At 49.7% G+C, this 16,766-nt stretch overlaps 1 protein-coding gene across 2 annotated transcripts in view; it reads right to left on the reverse strand.

The window, feature by feature from the left end:
- Nucleotides 1-3,182: 3,182 nt before the first annotated feature.
- The window catches only part of COLQ (collagen like tail subunit of asymmetric acetylcholinesterase), a 58,827-nt gene continuing 45,243 nt past the window's right edge, over nucleotides 3,183-16,766 (reverse strand). For both annotated transcript variants that reach the window (XM_036332670.1, XM_036332671.1), the window contains exons 12-17: nucleotides 15,982-16,087; nucleotides 9,258-9,397; nucleotides 8,285-8,404; nucleotides 7,748-7,868; nucleotides 7,157-7,259; nucleotides 3,183-4,853 (exon numbers count right to left, since the gene is read on the reverse strand). In XM_036332670.1, coding sequence (XP_036188563.1) covers nucleotides 4,784-4,853; nucleotides 7,157-7,259; nucleotides 7,748-7,868; nucleotides 8,285-8,404; nucleotides 9,258-9,397; nucleotides 15,982-16,087 — 660 coding nt within the window. In that variant the 3' untranslated portion in view covers nucleotides 3,183-4,783. The remainder of the gene's footprint in view (nucleotides 4,854-7,156; nucleotides 7,260-7,747; nucleotides 7,869-8,284; nucleotides 8,405-9,257; nucleotides 9,398-15,981; nucleotides 16,088-16,766) is intronic.

Below are 16,766 nucleotides of genomic sequence, written 5' to 3' on the forward strand. Positions count from 1 at the left end.
CTGATTATCTAAATTGATTCCTCAGTTCGGTGTTATGCTTTTTAGGACGTACACCTTAGTTTTAAAAGGTAAGTTCAGAACTAAAGGATGACTTTAGTAAGCCACATGGCACTTGAGGCCATTTCAGTTGGTCTGGAAAGGCAGGCTTAGTTTTGGGTCTGAGAACCATGTAAGGGTGCAACTGCAACTGAATCCCTAGGTGTATCCTAGTATTAGCTCACCAGACTCCTTCCCTGGAACTGACACTCGATGGCTGGAAGGGACCCTGCCTCCTGCTTCCATTCCACATTTGTTACCAACAGTGCCCACGTCTGTCTTGCAGTCTTGGCTTTGCTGATAGACTGCAAACTCCTTGGTGGGCCATGGCCACATTCCTTTTTAATTCTGTGGTGTCTTGCACCTAACGGGTGCTCAATAAATTTAGATTAAATATAATTACACGTCAAGAGATCTAGGCCAGGAATCCTTTGCTGCTTATTCTGCAAATGGCTCCCATTTCCTCAGGTGGAAATAGTTCGATTTGAGCCAGGTCTCAGTGGGGAAGTGGGGGTATACATTCATCACCTAAGAGTTTAATGCTCTTTTAACTGTTGTCACTATAATGACAAACCCCAAACTCCATGGCTTAAAATAATATGCATTTATTTTGCTCACGAGTCTCAATTGGCGATTTAAACTGGGTGGCTGGACAGTTTTGGTCTTGCTTGGGCGCCTTCTCATGCCTGGCAGTTGACAGGTTCAGCTGATCTAAGATGGCCTTGGCGCAACTCGGGCAGGTTGGCTCCATGTGTCTTGTCCTCTAGCATCTTAGCCTGGGCATATTGTCATGGCAAAGGCAGAGCTGCTAGAGAGGAAACAGCTGCCACTGTCACAGTTACTGACATGTCATTGGCCAAAGCAAGTGACAGGGCCAAGTTGAGAATCAAGGGGTGGGGAGCACACTCCAGTTGGAGGAGTTGCAGAGTACACTGAAGAGGTGTGGCTACAGGGGGTGTGAACATTGGGGAAATTATTGCAATCAGTCTACTACCTCCACATACCCCACGTCTCCACCATGGTTGAGAACCCTGGGCCATATCATCACTAAGGAGGCCCCTCCTAGCTCTGGCTTTTCTCACCAGATAAAAGTCCCAAATGGGAGATAAAACATTTCTATTCATGGCTCCTGCAGAGGGCGCCAAACCTAAGTCAGAGGCTTCTCCAGGCTTGGCACTTCCTTGCAATGTAGTTCTCTCCCCTTTCTAACCTAGAGCAGTACTGTGGTCATCTATGGCCTAGTAACAAACTATCCTAAAAGTGGCTTAAAACAATCATTTTATCTCATGCAATCTGTTGGTTAGTAATAAAGACAGAACTTGGCTGGGCAATTCTGCTCTGTGGCTTCAATTGAGGTCACTCAGTGGTATTCAGTTGGCAGATGGGCAGGACTGGAGAGTCCAGACTGGTTTCACTCACATGTCTGGCACATGGTGGGCATGGCTGGAAGCAGGCTCATTTGAGACCATCATCCAAAGGGGCTTGCACGTCTCTCTAGCAGGGCAGTCTCAGGATAGTCGACAGGATGCTGCCTTCCCCTAGAATGAGTGTTCTGAGAAGCTGTATGGCCTTTTATGACCTAGCTTGGGAATTCACACAGCATCATCTCTACAGTATTCTATATGAGAAAGCAGTCAAAAGACCACCTAAATTCAAGAGGAAGGGACATAGAAACCCCACCAGCCCCCTTTAATGGAAGAGTATTAAAAAGCCACCCACCCAAAGTCCTTACCTTTCCTCCCTGTGTTTTTGGCCTAGTCTTCTGCAGTTGTTCTCAGATGAGCCATATCCCTAGAGCAGTGGCTCTTAAAATGTGGTCCCTGGTCCAACAGCATCCTCTGAGACCTTGTTAGAAATGTAAATTCTCAGGCCCCACTCAGACCTGCTGAATCAGAAACTCTAGAGTAGGACCCCGTACTGTTTTAACAAGCCCTTCAAGTCATTCTGACAGACCCTAATTGAGAACTGCTGATTCAGGACAATCCCTTGGTGAACCTCAGGCGATGACCCATTACCACCATGCCTGCATTTAACTTCCCATCTAGCGGTTGGATTGAGTATAACCTGGGCAGGGTATGCAGTAGATTGTGGTCCTGTTCGTGGGTTGGAACATCAAAGACAAGAAAATTCATCATTGACTCTGAAGAAACTACAGGGGCCCAAATAACCACAAATGAAATTCACTTGAGATACTAATATTCCTGCAGCAGAATTTTAGTGTTACATGGGCCCCTTTTCATATCTATAAAGGGAGTGGGACAAGGGGGAAAGGGCAGGGAAATAGCTGATTTCTTTCTTAGGAAGGTTGTTTCTTGTAGACTTATCTGGTTAAAAGTCAAGTGTATGGGACTGAAAACAAGCAGGTGAATCCCCAGAGAGAACCCCTCTGATAAAGCACTGTGAGTTCTTTTTCTGTATTTCAGGGGGGTTGGATGAGATAGTGGGGACTCTGCAACCCATTACTTTTGTGTGATTTGCAACCCTCTCAGAATGTTACAAATGAAGGTGAGGGAGAAGAAAGACACTCCTGGAGCTTCTGAGTGGTAACTCTGGGTTGCTCAAGTGTAACAATCTCCTCAAACTAGAGGCCTGGTGCATAAATTTGTGCACGGGTAGGGTCCCTCGGCCTGGCTAATTATTGGGGCGATCTGCAGGGCAACTGGTGGGGCGATCGGGAGGCCCCTGCTGGCACCCACCTAGGCTGGCCTGGTGCCACCTGCTTGCCGGCCTAGCCCCCCACTGCCGTCGCCAGTCACCTCCCTCTGCGGGGTGCCTGGTGGGGTGATCGGAGGGGCCCCCACTGGCACCCATCTTGGCTGGCCTGGCACTGCCCGCTTGCTGGCCCCGCCCCCTGCCACCAACGCTGGGGGCAGCTCCTGCATTGAGCGTCTGCCCCCGGTGGTCAGTATGCATCATAGCAACCAGTCGTTCTGCTGGTCGGTTGATTTGTATATTAGGCTTTTATTATATATGATAATTAAACATATTAGTGCCCTCCAAGGTGTGAGACCCAGGGCAGGGATCCTCTCAGCCAGGCCCAAGGCAGTATTGGATCTCCACCATCCGAAACAAGGTCATAATACAAGGCTGGGGTGGGGCTGGGCTAGCAAGATGGCTTTGTGACCTCTGCACCCCAGTTTCCTCCCTTATCCCTGAGGGAGCGGGACTGCTTCTAAGCTCTAGAACCCTCTGCAGTCTGGAAAGAAGAGTTGAACTAAGCCCCCTCATTCCACCCGGCAATGCTGGACACTTTCCAAACTCCCAAGGAAGACAGAGCCACAGCAGGGAAAGGAACTGCTTTTCTTTCTTTTTCTTTTTGCCTTTATTTCTTGATTTCCCACCAGAGATCCCAGTATGAAGGTGGTGGCTTTACATGGGAGCAACATCACCCCAGGACATGGGGTAGAGTTTGAGGAAACCAGGCTGACTGATGTGTCCACCACAAATGACACCTCCCTTGGGCCGACCCCGTCTACTGTAGTATGATGGCCTGTTGGACCAGACGCTCCTGTCTGCTGAGTCACCAAGACTTAGCCACAGGAAATAGCTTTGTACAAAAACCTAGGATGTCCCTGCATCTGGTAACAAATGGGCAAATCCCATTTGAGGTCTGCCGTGCGGAGATGTCTTTCCAAAACAAAGCTGGGGCCCCACTCAGGAAAGCCAGTGATGAAAAGCAGCTCACAGATGTGCAGGCTGATGATCCTGCGGACACCTGTGGGGCTCGGGCACACAGACATGAGGACCAGGCTAGCACTATGACGACATGGGGGGTCACAAGAGTCAGCAGGCAGCCAGCAGTCGGAGCTCAGGACAGAAGCTGTCTTTGCCTAGAAGTGGTTGGGTCCCAGATGGGAAACCCCGGGTGGGGCTCTCCTCAGCCCTGCCTGGGCATGAACTTTGCTTGAGAATCTCCTGAGCCAGAAATGGACATGAGGGGCATTTGTGAGATGGAAGTCAAACTGCAGAAAGCCACGAGGTCAAGATGGAGTCTGGAGTGGTGAGACCATGAGAGCCGCCCTTGGGGAAACATGGAAAAGTGGAAGGCCACTACTCACTACTCTGTGCTCATAGGCACCCCAGCTGAGCCTCACCCTCTAACCAGACAGAGCATGGGTTTGGGGCTTTCTCAGTACTTCTTCATGGTTGGGTCTCTTGTTAGGGGAGCAGTGTCCACATGAGGCTGTTCTGGGCTGTGGGTAGTTGAGGAGTCCCTCAGTGGGTCTAGAGCTGGGAGCTACCCTGAGAGAAGGGGCCCCCTTTCCTGCTGTGTGGTTCACCGGCCTGGAGAGAGCTGGAGGCTGGCTTCCCTGGTGAGATGCCCAGGCTTCCAGAAGTCAGAGGGGCAGAGGCCTATATCCCAGGTGCCCCAGGTGCCCCCACCGGGATGCAAGCAAACAGCCTGCAGGTCTATGTGTGTCTAACAGTGCTAAGCCAGTCCAGGGCCTGGTTGGCCATACTCCGGAAGACAGTGGACACTGTCGGTCAGCTACCAGCCCAGTGGGAGCCTGGGCCTTCCCAGGCTGGGCATGTGGGAGGTCTTGCAATACTTTGGATTAAGACAGGATGCAGTGGTCCTGAGTTCTTCCCGTCAGACTGAGTTAAAAGCACATCTTAGCAGCAAGAGTTTGACCTTGTTTTTGTTGAATGAAGGTGGTGGAAACTGGACCAGGACGGTACGAGGTCAGTTGAATGAGGGTGGAGACGCTGCTGCAGGTACGTGCGATGCAGCCACCTCCTGGCATCCTCAGGTGAAGTAGCGGCAGGGTGTGGAGTCGATGTAGCAGTACGGGGTGCACTGCAGGTCCCCATATGACCTGAGGAGGCAGATACAGGTCAGGGTGGACACCGGGCAGTGGGCAGGAGAGGTCCTGCCAGCCCTGGGGGAAAAGCCATGTTCTAAAGGGCCACTCTGGTGGCTTTGGTCAAACCTCATCCAACAGCAGCCACTGCTGCCCAGAGTTCTATAGAGACTGTTCTCATGCTCATGTGAGGCCAGGGATGTGGGGGAATAGAGTCCAGGCCTGTGGTCTTTTCCCCTTGAGCCCAGCTGAGGGGTCTGGGAGAGAGGGTTGGTAGACTTGCCTTAACACAGCATCTCTGAGATAATCTCCCCCTCTCGAGGCCTGAAACATGCTCGGCTCTGTCGATTAGACCATCCTGTGCTGATGCAAATGTTCTATGGCTGTGCAGTCCACTACACAGCCACGGGCCCTCTGTGGCTACTGAGCGCTGGTAATAAGGTTAGTGTGACTGAAGAACTGGATTTTAAATGTTATTTCACTTTATAATTTAAATTTAGATAGCCACGTGTGGCTGCAGGCTACCACACTGGACAGCACAATGTATACCTGCATAAGCCCAAGTCCTAATCCTGAGACAGCGTGCTGTGCATTATGCCCACGCTCACAAACACCCCAGGCTTCTAGGGATTAGGAGAGAAACCCCAGCACGCCAGGCTCTACCAGTGGTTCTCAACCTGTGGGTCACGACCCCTGAAAATACATCCTGCATATCAGATATTTACATTACGATTCATAACAGTGGCAAAATTACAGTTATGAAGTAGCAACGAAAATAATTTTGTGGTTGGGGGTCACCACAACATGAGGAACTGTATTAAAGGGCCGCGGCATTAGGAAGGTGGAGAACCACTGCATGCAGTCCTCTTCTCCATGAGTGACTGTCTACACTCAGCTGTTGCCATGGAGCCATCCACCCGCTTGGCCCTTTTGCCAACTTTCTGGCAGGTGCCTGTTAGGAGCCCTCCTTACCTCAAGGGGGCGCAGCACCCACAGACATCAGATGCAGTGGAGGCCTGGCCAAGGCTAGAGTGCTTGGAACCTTGGGGTGACTATAGGTCTACAGCAGTGATGGCAAACCTATGATATGCGTGTCAGAGGTGACACGCGAACTCATTTTTTTGGTTGATTTTTCTTTGTTATATGGCATTTAAATATATAAAATAAATATCAAAAATATAAATCTTTGTTTTACTATGGTTGCAAATATCAAAAAATTTCTATATGTGACACGGCACCAGAGCTCAAAAGGTTCGCCATCACTGGTCTACAGTCTCCGCTCACCCCCACTCCAACTGCCCCCCCAGCGGCCCCCCCCCCCCCCCCCGCTCACTGTCTGATATGCTGATACAGGTTTGGGTTGGGGGTGGGCATCAAAAAGATGCCCTTAAAAAGAGGAGAGAGGGGGCAATGGAGAGAGCGGCCTGGTGTTGGCTCCCCAGCTCTGCCAAGGGCCTGGTCCACGCCTTTCAAAGGAACAGGGCTGGAAGAGACTGGGCTCCTGAGGGACGTAAGAGGGTTGACAGGCCAGGTATCCCCTGGAGCTAAGGGGGGGAGCCTCCCTGTTTTCCCTAGAGAGTTAGACAACTCTGGTTCTATGAGGACTGGGGAACGTAGCACCATATCACACCTTGAAAGGAGCTCAGGCCGCCACATTTTGGGCACGGAGTCAGTGCCTCATAGGGCCAGAGCCTTCAGTTAGCCTGGGGATGTCAACGCAGAGGTCACAACACTAGAATACTCACCCTGAGCAACACAAACCCCATTGAAGAGGCTCAGAAATAATTAAAGGGGTCCTTGAAAGCAATACTCAGTTCCTGGGGTTTTCTTGAAGGAGCCACGAGTGAGCAAAGTTAGATGCTGGTGTGGTCTCACCTGCACCCACAGGCCTGGTGGGAGCTTGTTACACAGATGCTTAGATGCCCTGATACCTCCGCCCTCCACTGGGCTCCCTCCCAGACCCGTAGCCCCACAGACTAATGTGTTCATGGCGGCCACTGGGGATGGAGTTGCTCACGTAGGGGTAACAGCTGAACTTGGAGACTGCTGACACCGGAGCCCAGATGGAGCTGGCGGCTGTGTCTGTTTCGCCCTGGCCTTGGCTGCTCTTGGAGGACACCCAGTGGCTGTGGGTCTATTGCCTGTCTCCCCCGGATGAGCAGGAATCCTGTACTGTGTTGTTACTATACCTCAGTGTCCAGAAAATACCAGGAACATAAGATGCACTCAAAGTTATTTGTGAAGGAAAGAGAGAAAGGAGGAGGGAGGGTGGAGGAGGGGGAGCGGGGTGTCAGAACAGCATGTGAGGGCATCCCTACCCAGGGAGATAGGTCTCACACGTCAGGTGGCCAAAGTCAGAGCCGTCACAGTCTTCCACGCCCTTGTGCCGGTGACCATCTCCACAGTATGCCCGGTGACAGCCTGAGAGGACACAAGCAAGTGCAGCCCTGAGAAGGGGCAGGGGCAGGACAGCCTGGGCTGGGCCCACTCACTAAAAAGGGCTTTGCTACTAGGGCTCCATCTGGTAAAAGTGAGTCCGGATTTAAATTCTTGGCTTCCCCCTTTTTCCTTTCACTCTTCATCACCCTTATCTTGCTTGTGGTTTCTTCTCTCTTTTTTGTTTGTTTTTCACCCTGATCTTTTGACAAAGAACATGAACTGGATTTGGATTTTGCCAAGAAGTAGGATTCAGAAAAAAAGCAGGTCCTGGTGGCTTCTCTGGGGGCAAGGGCCTTGACCCCAACCCCCAGTAACCTGCCTGGATAATGAAGGAGTTAACATTTGGCCTCAGAGGCAGATCATCCCCACAACAGCTCAGGTACACCCCGCAGGCTCTAAAATGATCCCAAACCACCACAGGTGTCCAGGGCTTGCCCTGACCCCCACCCTGATGGCAGGGCCCCACTCACTGATGCAGTCGTCACCCACATCGTCGTTCCCGTCGTCACACTCCTCCCCTGGCTGCAGGACCCCGTCCCCACAGGAGCCGCGGTGGTCTACAGAGTAGTCCACAGGATAGAAGGGGGTCAGCTGGCCAAAGAAACACACCAAGTTACCAAGGACAGTGCGCCAGGGAGGGTAGGTCATTGGCACTGGGGACAGAAGCTCTGGGTCCAGGGGGGCTCTGCCAAGGAGCGCCCCCCCACTCCTGGGTGGGAAAGGCACTGCTTTTTTGTCGCCCAGAGTTCTGTAGGGGCAGGAAGGCTGGGTCTGATCAACTCTGCCCTTGCAGTGCAGGGACGTGAGACTGTTGGGAACCTTGGCTCAGAAGAAAAGGTTCTATTTGGGGAGCCGGGGCATGAAGAGCTGCTCAGAGACAGAGAGGGAGGATGCGCAGCCCTTCCATGGAAACAGAACTCTGCACCAGCCTCGCTGTTGGCCTTCTCTACCTTGAAAGGTATGTGCCTTTCCTGGTGGGGGGTGTCCCGAGCGCCTGCCTTGGGTACCTGGATGGGGAGCCAGCCAAGGCTGTCCTTGAAGTACAGGGACCTCTGGTCTTTGCGGAAGGCGATGGCATGTTTGGTGTTCAGCCTCTCAAGCTCCTCCTGGTTGTTGACCACGAAAATCTGCCAGAGGACACACTGGTGAGGCTTCGAGAAAACACTTCCCGTGGGGGCAGGGGAGGGCTGGAGGAGGACACGTCGCTGTCCTTGGACTGGTTATCAGTGGGAAGGGCGTTTGCATGTTACTCTCTAGCATTCCTCCTGATTCCCATAGCTTTTCAATCCAGTTCCTAATGTCTCCATTTGAAGTAAAAATATCCAAATTTTAAAAAACATTTAAAATGTGCCCAAGACTTAAATAGGAAGGTGAGGTCATCTAAGCAAGTAATTCAACATTTACAAATGAGCCTTAACAAAATTCGCAAAGGTGTTCATTACAGTGTTATGGACGTTCGTGAAAAGCTTGGGCATACCCCATAAACATTGACAATAGGACACTGGTTAAATAAATCATAGCACAACTGCATGGTGGATGGGTGATTATACATCAATTCAAATGATGTTTATGATGAACTGGTGTCCAGCCTTTACTACAAAATAAACCAAGGGAGGGTGGGCAGTAGTGGGCTGGCATAAAGAGGAAGCAAGATTGGCCATGAGTTGATAAATATGGAATTTGGATAAAGGGCACATGGACTTTTATTATACTATTTGTTTTGCTTTTGTATGTCTTTGAAATTTTCTGTAATTTTTTGTTTAAAAAGACAAAGAAAATACATCAAAATGGACTCACAACAAAATAGTTTTCTTCTGATTTTTCCTTATGTTCCAATTTCTTATGAGTGTGTACCCGGTATAAGTTTTGCTAAACAAATATATACATACATAAAAAATAAGTTTTATTATTACAAAGGCCCGAGGACCAGATGAGAGGTCCTGCTGGGTAACACCCCAGGTTTCTCCCACAAGAACCTACCGCAGGGACTCTCGGGGAGCTGGGCCCATACACGGATTCCCCATAAGAAGGGTTATTCACATTCACGGGGGTTCCACAAAGACATCTTCCTGGAGGCCCTGGAAATCCTCTTTCGCCTTTGGGTCCCATTGTGAGTTGTCCTAGTGAGCAACAGACGACTGTGTTACTAGAGCCAAGGAAGAGAAAACTAAACAGCCCAGGCTGATGTGAGCAACCTTCACAACAGAAAGAAGGCTGAAGTCCACAGTATTTCAGGGCAGAGGTTCAAAGAGATGCTTTTGATCCAAGATGTGGAGGAGGTGATGTTCTCTGGGACAGGATTCCTTAACCATGCTGGGTGTGGTAACACCCTTCTCCACCTTTATTCTCCCTTCCCTCTCTTTATACTTTGCAGCGGTTCTCAACCTGTCGGTCGCGACCCTTTCACAGGGGTCGCCTAAGACCATCGGAAAACACATATATAATTACATATTGTTTTTGTGATTAATCACTATGCTTTAATTATGTTCAATTTGTAACAATGAAATTGGGGGTCACCACAACATGAGGAACTGTATTAAAGGGTCGCGGCCTTAGGAAGGTTGAGAACCACTGCTAGAGACTAGACAGATAGGCCTTCTACTTCCCAGACTCCCTTGCACCTGGAGGTGACCGTGTGCCACAGTGTTGGTCAATGCAAGGTCTGGTGGAAGAAGGGTGGGCATCTAGGAAAGCCTGTCCTGATAAGGGAGAATCATCGCTGGGAAGAGACATAGCTTCCCCCTTCTTCCTGCCTAGAAGACAGATAAGATGGCTGGTGCTGCAGCAGCCATACTGCTAACATGAAGTAACAAGGATGAGGAGAGAAGCCACCATAAGGGACAAGCCAGGGGCTTATGGGGTCTGGAGCCCTGATAGTATTGACCCTTAGAGGTTGAACCAAAGTGGGCCACTGTCCATCTCTTGACTTTCTTATTGTATGAAAAAAACAATCCTCTCTTCTTAGACCACTATCAACAGGGGACTCCTTGCAGATAAATTGCTCACTAATAAACTTTTATTGTTTTTTTAAAAACTCATTTTATATTGTTTTTATATATAGGGTCTTTACAAAGGAACTTCTGAGTAAGCATTTTTAAAATTTCTTCTGGAAGAAAATGGAAGTTCAAAAATGCTCAGCCTACGTACTCTCCCTGGTACTGAAAAGAGTGTCCTGAAAAGATATGATAAGGAAATTTATTCCCTGCAACATTGGAGACCTGCTAGGGCAGTAGCTCTCACCTTCATTTCTTTTTTTCTTTTTAAATATATTTTATTGATTTTTTACAGAGAGGAAGGGAGAGAGATAGAGAGTTAGAAACATCGACGAGAGAGAAACATCGATCAGCTGCCTCCTGCACATCTCCTACTGGGGATGTGCCCGAAACCCATGCACATGCCCTTGACCGGAATCGAACCTGGGACCCCTCAGTCCGCAGGCCGACGCTCTATCTACTGAGCCAAACCGGTTCCAGCTCACCTTCATTTCTAAAGGCTCTGATGCCCAGGCCACACCCCAGACCTTCAGGACTCCTGAGAAGGGGACCCAGGCAACTGTACTTTTAAAAACTCTCAGGATGATTCCACTGTGCACCACGGCGGAGAACCGCTGGTCTAGGGAACGGTCTTTCACACGCCATTCCCTGCCCTTCTCCAGGGAAGCCTTTTTGAATCTTCATATTCTTTCCTGTTAACCTTGGATACAATCTCATGGTTCTCTATGCTTTTCTTCAAGACATTTATCTCTGTTTGTGATTCTGTATATTGTGAGATTATCTGATTCCCCCCCCCCTCCCCCCATAGGATGTAAGTTCCACAAGGGCAGGGCTGATGCCCATTTCCATTCACCAGGGCTTGACACACAGTAGGGGCATGGTACATGTCTGATGACTGAGTGAATGAATAAATGAATGAATGCAGACTAACTAGAAAGAAAAGGTCTTCAGAAAAATCTAGATGTCACAATTCCAGTTGGCAGAAAAGTGCTGGAGCAAGAGCCATCCAATCAACAGGAAGAGAGGAAAAGATAGAGACTGAAAAATGAAATGAAGACCCTTCCTCCTGGGAAAATAGGGGGGGGGGGAGTCTGAATGCCAACCAGTTGTTGGTTTCAGATTATAAAACATCAGGGGAGCCAGCAATGGGGAGACAGTTTGCAGATCCCAGAAGGACAAGAAATAAAATGGTCCCAGGGAAAGGTCTGGTCAGGACCCCAGGGAAGCAGCCACAGCTGGAGGAGGAGACCTCGATGGGAAGACCCCCACACCCTGAGCCTTCACCAGCAGGCTCAGCCTGTCCAGCCCAGATGCTGCCGGTATGAGGACAAGGGAGGCTTGTCAACATCTTATACCAAGTAATGGCTGTTCGTTCTAATAAGAAATAGGAACATGATCCTGTGGGAGGAGACCCAATCTTGTGGAGCAGAGCCCAGAGAACAGAGACTCCACCAGCCCAGGAATATTCTGGTAGTTAAGCACCTGGGCAAACTAAGGGGGGAATGCTATGTAACCAGGGATGTGAATGGCCCCAACAACTCCTCAGAACCATGGCCTCAAAAGATTCCGGAGTTTGTCCCATTATCCAGCTAAGTCGTGCTGAAGCAGAGATTTGAATTCATGTTTGACAACACTATGCCATTCAAAAGACAAACATCTAGGAACACTGATGCTTGCAGGGAGATAGATGGCAATTCCCAGGTACCACACTGATTCACTTAAACCCTGTCTGGTGCAGGAAGGACTCAGCCAAATTTGTAATTTGGTTATTGCAAATTACATCCTAAAGGCATTTTGCCTTCATTCCCTCCCTACCCCACAGTGCCTCTTTTGCTCTGTAACTTGGGTAATAAAAAGCTCCTACCATCTCCACTTCCTGCAGCACCATCTCATCCCACAGCACTGGACACCAGAACCAGAGGGAGCCTTTCCCTAAGATGACAGGATGTGGCAGGGAGCCTGCTTCCTGCCAACACTGCAGTTTTCCTGCTGACTCCTCCCAGCTGTCAGAGGGCATCTGTTTCGCTGCCTGTGTCCTGCCAGGCTGCACTGAAGGGCACAGCAACCCAAATTTCCCCACTTGAGCCTCTCGGAGCTGGTCCAGGGGGCCTGGCCTGGCCTCCATCCCTGCATCCCTGCATCCAGAGGACCTGCTCTCCTTTGCCCAGGGAACTGCTCATCTCCACTGGCTGCTGCAGTGGGAACAGGTCTAAGCGGAATCTGGGAAAAGGCAGAGGAACCACAGAATAGTCCCCACATCTCCCCCAGTTCCCACTCTGCCCTACAGAGGCTGCAGGGCCGAGTGGGAAAGCCTCAGGCCCAGGAGTCATGGACATTCGGATCAGATGTGGCCACCGGTCAGCTCTGTGAACTTGGGGAAGACACTTTTCTCTCAGGCTCATAGTTATCTGTAAAGGGAGGGTTGGACTAGCCCAGGAGAATTCTGCCTGATGATATCCCCAGATGGATTTGAGGCAAGGGTTCTGGGACTCTGGGAAGTAGTATGAAGCATCTTGGGGAAGACACATTTTTTCCCCCCTGAGAGTGGGTTTGGGACTTTTATCAGATTCTCAAAGGTAGTCTGAGGAATCACTATGGGGGCCTGGTTCAACTCTTGATTACTATCCAACTGGTCCCAGGCACAGGGAAAGCCTCCAATAAACTCCTTCCTTCCCTTCTCTCCCACTCCCAAAAAACTTTTCTAAAGAGCAGGATTATTGCCCCATTTTCTTCTCTCTAAGAATTATTTCTCCTCTCACTCTGAGAAGCTCCCAGAAAGGAAGTGACTTAAAAGAAGGCACAGGAGGGGACATCAGTCCAAAGAGATGGCCAGCACCCTGCTCTGCAATACCCAGGTGGGACAGACTGAGAGCCAATGTAGCCCAGTGAGCACCTGTGGGGACCAGCCCCACCCATACCACTTGCCAGTGCCATGGGATGTGAAGCCAACTCAGCCACAGATCCTGCCTCAAGGACTTGTCACCTAGAAGAAAGGTGAAACACATCTGCAAAAAACAGTTACCAGTGGAGGGCAACAGCAGAGAGGCAATGTGTGACTGGGGAGCCAGGGGCAATAGCAGAGAGGCAATGTGTGACTGGGGAGCCAGGGGCAATAGCAGGGAGGCAATGTGTGACTGGGGAGCCAGGGACAATAGCAGGGAGGCAATGTGTGACTGGGGAGCCAGGGGCAATAGCAGGGAGGCAATGTGTGACTGGGGAACCAGGGGCAATAGCAGGGAGGCAATGTGTGACTGGGGAACCAGGGGCAATAGCAGGGAGGCAATGTGTGACTGGGGAGCCAGGGGCAATAGCAGAGAGGCATTGTGTGACTGGAGTAGCAGGGAAAGGAGACCCATCCATTAAGGACCAAGGAAGGCCTTACTGAAGAGAGGACTTTGAAGGAATGAGAGGATTTTGTTGGGTGACCCAGAAGATGACAGGAAAGTCATTTTAGGCCACAGGGACCTAGACAGACTTCAGAAATACGCTCCAGCTCTGCAGAGAGCAGGGCATCTGCTGGAAGGATCTGGAAGAGGATGGAGAGGTGGAGGGGAAGGGGACATGAGCATCCCCGGCTGAGTGAGAAGGAGCTAGGAAACCAAGGAGAGAAAACAAGGCTACAATGGCCTACTAAAGGGATGAGGTTGTAATCCACCAGAGACTGACAAGACAAAAGAGTGGGCATCTGAGTGAGCTGCTGCTGGTCTCCAGGCCCTACCCTTCTCACCCAATCCAGGCCCAAGGAGGGAAGGAATTCAATTTAAATGAGAGCTGGCCTTTACAAATGGATGCATATATTAAGGTCTGACTATGCTAAGGACCTCCTTATGCATCCGCACAACCCCCACGCCCCCTGCCCCTTCATGTTCCCGTATGGCCCCTAAATGCCCCAAGGTCCAAGAGAGTCTCTTCCAAAGGCAAAACCCAGGCTTCAGGCCGTGCTCTCAGTCCCTGGCAGCTCATAGTCATGGGGCTCGAGGGGAATGTTAGGCAGAAGAAAGATGAGTTGGAAGGACCTCCATCTGGATCATCTAGTCAACGCAGGGAAACAGATCATGGGGCATGGACACAGGGCCTAGGCTGCATCTCAAATCTAGCTCCCTTAACAAATAGAAGTAGATGTGACAAGATAACTTGTTGGTACTATTTGAAAACTTCTGCTTTCTGTTCTCAGAAGAGAAAAGCTCCTAAGAGGGGGGTAGTGTATGAAGTGTGAGGAGAGAGGGGGCTAGAGATTGGAAGAGGAGGGATCCCCATAGGCCTGGAGAGAACAGGTATCCCCTCCCCAGTATCCTGGAGGAGATAAGGTCTCAGAAGGAATGGCTGTGAGCACTCTGTGGGAAGTGAACCATAGGGACCAGGATTCCCAGCCTTGGAGATGTTCTAATGCCTAAGCATGGCATGAGATGGCAGTCACAGGCACCCACGGACCACGTGGCCTCAGACAACAGGCATTTCACAGGTAAACAGGGCAGATAAAAGGCTGGAGGGATCCCCCCGTGCTGTTTTTCTGCCATAATTTCCCAGGATCTCTACCCAATTCTTTTGTGGCAGTTGGAGAAGTGGAGTCTAAGATTGAATTTTCCTGGCATTCTGGCAGACTGGGTTTTCAGAACTAGCTTTAATTTGGTTTAAAGGATCTAACAAAATATGACATTTCTTGATCATCCCATGATGTGGTTGCAAATATATTTCCATAAGCACGGGGGGAGAGAAAGGGAGTGCACTGTGGAATTTTGTCTTCATTTTTCTTAAGGAAAAAATTGGAACAAAAATTGTTTTGATTCTTTTTGTATAACTGAGGACAAAGAATGTGCTCAATGAGTAAATAGTCTTCTTGGAAATAGAGACGCTGTGCTTGTACAATGTGCTTTTGGGCTGATGAGAACGAACTAAATCAAGGGCTTAGCTTATCATATTAAACAAAGTAAAACAAGGTAGCAGGGTACCTATGACCTTGCAAATGACTTTGATTTCTTTTTATCGTTTCTTTCTATATTCCATGCAAATCCATAAGGACTCTTTCCTAACACTGTGTAAGACGGAAAATTTTACAATGTTATCTTTACTTCCAGGTTTAAGAGAATTGCTTAGAATCATGAAATGGTTTTCTCATAAAAGGTGTTATTGATGAAATATGTGCATTATTTTTCACTTAATGCATAAATGACATCATCAATGTAATTTTTTCTCTCCTCTATTTGTTCTCCAAAATGCTAAAAACAAAGCCGGAACAATGTTTATCTTCCTTGTGTATAAGTTGAATGAGCCCAACTGTGGAGAAATTATATATATACTAGAGGCCTGGTGCACAAAATTCATGCACTCATGGGATGGGGGGGTGTCCTTCAGCCCAGCCTGTGCCCTCTTGCAGTCCAGGAGCCCTCGGGGATGCCTGACTGCCACAGAGGTGGGAGAGGCTCCCACCACTGCCCCTGCGCTTGCCAGCCGTGAACCCCGCTTCTGGCTGAGCGGCGCTCCCCCTGTGGTTGAGTGTCTGCCCCCTGGTGGTCAGTGTGCGTCATAGCAACCGGTCATTCCACCATTTGGTCGATTTGCATATTAGCCTTTTATTATATAGATTAAAGTTTCTCTAACAGTTTCTAACTCAAAACACCAGGCAGGCCTCTGCTGGTATCTCCTTGTGCTCTCTCCGGGAGTCTGGCCAGGAGTGTGCCACTGTAGGTCAAGTGAAGCAGTGTAGCTCTTACCTGTGGATGGGGGACCTGGAGGGCCTGGGGGACCCTGACGGCCAGGTTGACCAGAAGGCCCAGGCTTGCCTGGTGGACCCATAACTCCACCATCTCCCTTCTGTCCCTGAGAGAGAAAGGTGGAGCCTGTTATGAGAGCATGGCATGACCCACTTCCTTCCCATTTATTTCTAATTCAGGGGCCACCCTGTACTTTTGAGCAAGAGCCCAAGGCAGGATGCAACCTCAGACATCTTGACCACCAAGCTCCAAAATAACTCAGGGCAAGTGACATTTGAGATAGTGATGGTGGCAAGTTTGCAGACATTACTTTTCGTTCTGTCCTAGAAACATGACACATAACAGCTGGGGGAAAAAACAACAACAATCCAACGCTCTCCCCTCACTGGGCAGATGAGGAAATAGAGGCTCAGAAAGGAGCAGAAATTACTGCAAGTCACCTGGCAGCAAGGCAGCAAAGCTGGGCCTAGCAGTCAGGCTACTTGCCTGCTCGTCAGGAGCATTTCTATTTTATTACAGGAGCTGTTTCCACTCGATGGCTACCCGCTGGCCTCAGGATAAAGACCCATAACATTTATCTTAGATCATAACTATGCAATTTTTTTTGTGATCATTTCACAATGTCTCCCCATGAGACATAAGCTCCCTATGGGTGTGAAGCTGTTTTGTTCACCTCCTTTCCCCAGATCAAATAAGGGAGGAGGAAGAAGCTGAAAACACAAAGGGGAAGTCAAAGATTTGGGTTTTCACCTTGGCCATGAGACCCTGGGTAACTCATGTCATTG

This window comes from Myotis myotis, unplaced genomic scaffold (assembly GCF_014108235.1).
Source record: "Myotis myotis isolate mMyoMyo1 unplaced genomic scaffold, mMyoMyo1.p scaffold_m19_p_13, whole genome shotgun sequence".
NCBI classification, from domain to species: domain Eukaryota; kingdom Metazoa; phylum Chordata; class Mammalia; order Chiroptera; family Vespertilionidae; genus Myotis; species Myotis myotis.